This window comes from Magallana gigas, chromosome 1 (genome assembly GCF_963853765.1).
Source record: "Magallana gigas chromosome 1, xbMagGiga1.1, whole genome shotgun sequence".
NCBI classification, from domain to species: domain Eukaryota; kingdom Metazoa; phylum Mollusca; class Bivalvia; order Ostreida; family Ostreidae; genus Magallana; species Magallana gigas.
This window is the reverse complement of record NC_088853.1, coordinates 13,806,427-13,809,752: the sequence shown is the minus strand read 5'-3', so window position 1 is coordinate 13,809,752 and position 3,326 is coordinate 13,806,427. Positions and strand designations below refer to the sequence as shown.

Genomic DNA, 3,326 nt, shown 5'->3' with positions numbered 1-3,326 from the left:
GACAAATAGATAGGTTAAGGAAACCATGCAAAATCACAACGCTTTTTTATCTCATTTTTGGAGAGCACCGAGCTTCGGCGCTTTTTGCGCTAAAAAATTACAAATGACCTATTGCAGATCTACATTTTTTGGACTATCATTCCTGAAATCTTGAACTCAATATCTTTTTTAGTTTATGAAAACCTTCGTGGACAAGCCGACCCTATAAAAATCGTTGAATTGTTGATATCTAAAAACCGGAAGTGACGTCACCATTAAAAAAATTTCCAATAAGGTTCTGAGTAATATCTATCAGATCTGAAAGTTTCATGTTAATCGACCAGGTAGTTTCTGAGAAATCGCCTGCACAAAATATGTAAGAAAAAAAAAAGAATAGGGAAAAAGAAACCGAACGAAAACAATAAGGTCTTCCGTTGGAAACGGAAGACCTTAATTATTTAGAAAGATGCTATTCTCCCTGCTCCCTGGCGCTGTCCAACACTCTGTGAACTGGAAGTTGGCTGGTATACCGTCGTCCTACTGGTGCGAGGTCCAGAGGTGTGGTCTCTGCTCAAGGAAGACGTAAGGCTTGGGGAGGTTCGACCGATGCTCGATGTTCGTGATGGTTGAGTCAGACGGTTTGGTGTAACTGGTATTCCGGCCAAATTGTTTTGTGACGCCCATATGTTATCCTTAATTGGTTCGTTATTGCCAAACACTCCATTAGAAAAGGATCCTCCTCTGTTTCTCGATATCCATATCTCATCCATGCGGCGGTCGTTTTGGGGTATTCTTGACGAAAGAGGTCCGTTATTTCCTAACACTCCAGTAGAAAAGGCATTCCCTCTGTTTCTAAATATCCATATGTCATCCATGCGGCGGTCGTTACTCCCAGATCTGCTGTTTGAATCCATTATGCCATTCATTTGACGATTAAGACCCAAACTTCCCAAAACATTCCTAGGACCTGTGGACATATCGCGTTGCATATTTAATCTATTCAATCCCAGTCCGTTTCCTATTCGCCCTGCCAATCCACGATTTAGAGCAAGCTGACCCGATCCCCTTTGTGAACTCTGAGTGCCTCTAAGAAGCCTCCAGGGCGCTCCTTGTCGTTGACTCAACGACATTGATGGAACGTTTAGGTTTCTTCTGTCAGGAAATTGAAATGGAAATGAATTCATTGTTCTTGACCCACGAGACATTTCCCAAGGCATGCTTCTGGAAAAACCGGACACATCATTCCCAATTGACCTGCCGTCAAGGACAGAGAAAGATCCATCTGATGAAAAACCAGATAATCCCTGGTTCCTGGGTAATAAGCTAGATTGGAGGTTGGGCAAGTTAAGACCCCTTGATGAAAACATATCATTTCGATTCATCCGTGGGTTTCTATTGAGCATGCCTTGGCCCCTCATTGTTATATCCATAAACCTCGATCCGTCTGATGCAGATGATCCAAGGCTATACGGTTCATAGCTGTATGGACTGATAGGAATGCCACCCGGGTCTAATATGGAACCCTGATTTCTAAATAGGGATCTACTGTCAAGATTACGTAGGTTACGAGATCCTAAGTCGGCTGGTTGCAACATGGAGCCTTGACTACTAAAAAGGGAGTTACTATCCCTATTAAACATGTTCAGAGATCCTAATTCGGTAGAATCAGGTACATTGAACGGTTGTATTCGGGAACCCTGGTTTCGTAAAAGAGAGCCAGTCCCAATAGTACGTTCGTTATGGGGTCTAACATCGACACTGTTTGGCAAAGATGACCAGGACGATTGACCTCCATCTTGTAAAAAGGATGATCGAGACAACTGGCTGGATGATCTCTCTTGTGCTGACACACAAATCGCCAGAAGCGACACCAATATAGATCGCCCCAACATTTTAATCTAAAAAAGAGTGAATACTAGTATTTTAAATGTTGCTGCAATATATAACTCAAAGGTACTTACATATTAATTTACACTTTTTTCATTTTTTTTTTTTTTTTTTTTTTTTTTTTTTTTTACAAATTATCAATATAATTTTGAATTATATGATTTTTTTAAACTTGGCATTTTACATAAAAAACATACTCTTTGAAATGACTTACAAAAATGCTTTTAAAAATAAAATTAAATGTAATAATAAGTTCGAAAGCATGGAGCTAAGTTAAAATAAAATCAGATAAAGTCATTAAATATAATTTCATGAACACAACTCTGCAGCAAAAAGTACCCTTAGTAATGATGAATATAGGTCAAAACAATACTGCGTTTGTTATTTAATTTGAAATAAAGGAAACATGTTTGATTTAAACAAATAGTTCCTGATAAGATCATCGAACGAATTATTAAAATAAGAAAATAAATACTGGCTTATAAATAAACGGTGTTTTAACACTACGTATCGGCAATTAAGCTACTGTTTTAAATTCTTCTATCCGGCGTTTGGTTGACTTTAAGAGAAAGCTTCATTCTGTATAGTAATGCTAAACTTGCAATATTAACTATCTCTTGACCTTGAATTTGGTGTGTGCTTTATGCAGTAATTACATTTTACAAAATCATTGTGAAATTGTGAACAAAAATTAGAAAAGCAAATGTGGAAAAAGAAATACTTAAATTTGAATTCTACGTTTGACTGGTTATAAATCTGATATTTATTGTAGAATGACCCTTATCTTAAAACAAAACTTTAAATCAAATTCATTCATTCGAAATATTTATCAAGCATATAGATACAAGAAGGATAGTTAGGTCCATATTTTTAAATTAATTTCGGTTTGCAGTCTCATTTTTGACGAAAATATTATAAACTGAATTTGAAACTTAAACATCTCTCCATTTATTTGTTGAAGGGAGCGCACTGTTTTCAAACAAAAATAAAAATAACAGTTGAGCTGATCACCTTTAAAATATTTAAACATTAGAATCTTAAAAAGAACACTTCTTACCTGAGGTAACGTTTGCTACGGACAAAGAATAGTTAGTGTTTGATTCTTTTTTGTGTATCTACTTATACCCTGTAAATTGAAAAATGTGACGTCAACCACTTTTGTAAGCAATCACCCCGCATCGTTTGATTAAAGATTGATCCCTTCTTAAAGATAGAAATTTTTGTGCGTGAAACCCTTTAACATTTGGGATCATCACTTACATGTATCGGTGGCGGGTTAATGTAATTGAAACCTGAAATCGAAGAATCGCTGTATTTTTAGTGAATAATTACCCCAGTATTTTTTCTTTTTTTTTTGAAACAAAAACTTTTTGAAAGTTATTTTTTGGTATTGCATGAACTGAAATTGCATGCACAATGTTTTGAGCGAGTTTACATATTAAAGTTTTATTTAAACGTGT

General features: G+C 36.0%; 1 protein-coding gene across 1 annotated transcript; it reads right to left on the bottom strand.

Annotated features, from left to right (window-relative positions):
• Positions 1–422: 422 nt before the first annotated feature.
• Positions 423–3,005, bottom strand: LOC105323120 (uncharacterized). The gene is made up of 2 exons (XM_034465677.2): positions 2,924–3,005; positions 423–1,877 (listed from the first exon to the last, which is right to left on the bottom strand). The coding sequence occupies exon 2, from the start codon at positions 1,869–1,871 to the stop codon at positions 438–440; it is 1,434 nt and encodes a 477-aa protein (XP_034321568.2). The 5' UTR covers positions 1,872–1,877; positions 2,924–3,005; the 3' UTR covers positions 423–437.
• Positions 3,006–3,326: the final 321 nt, after the last annotated feature.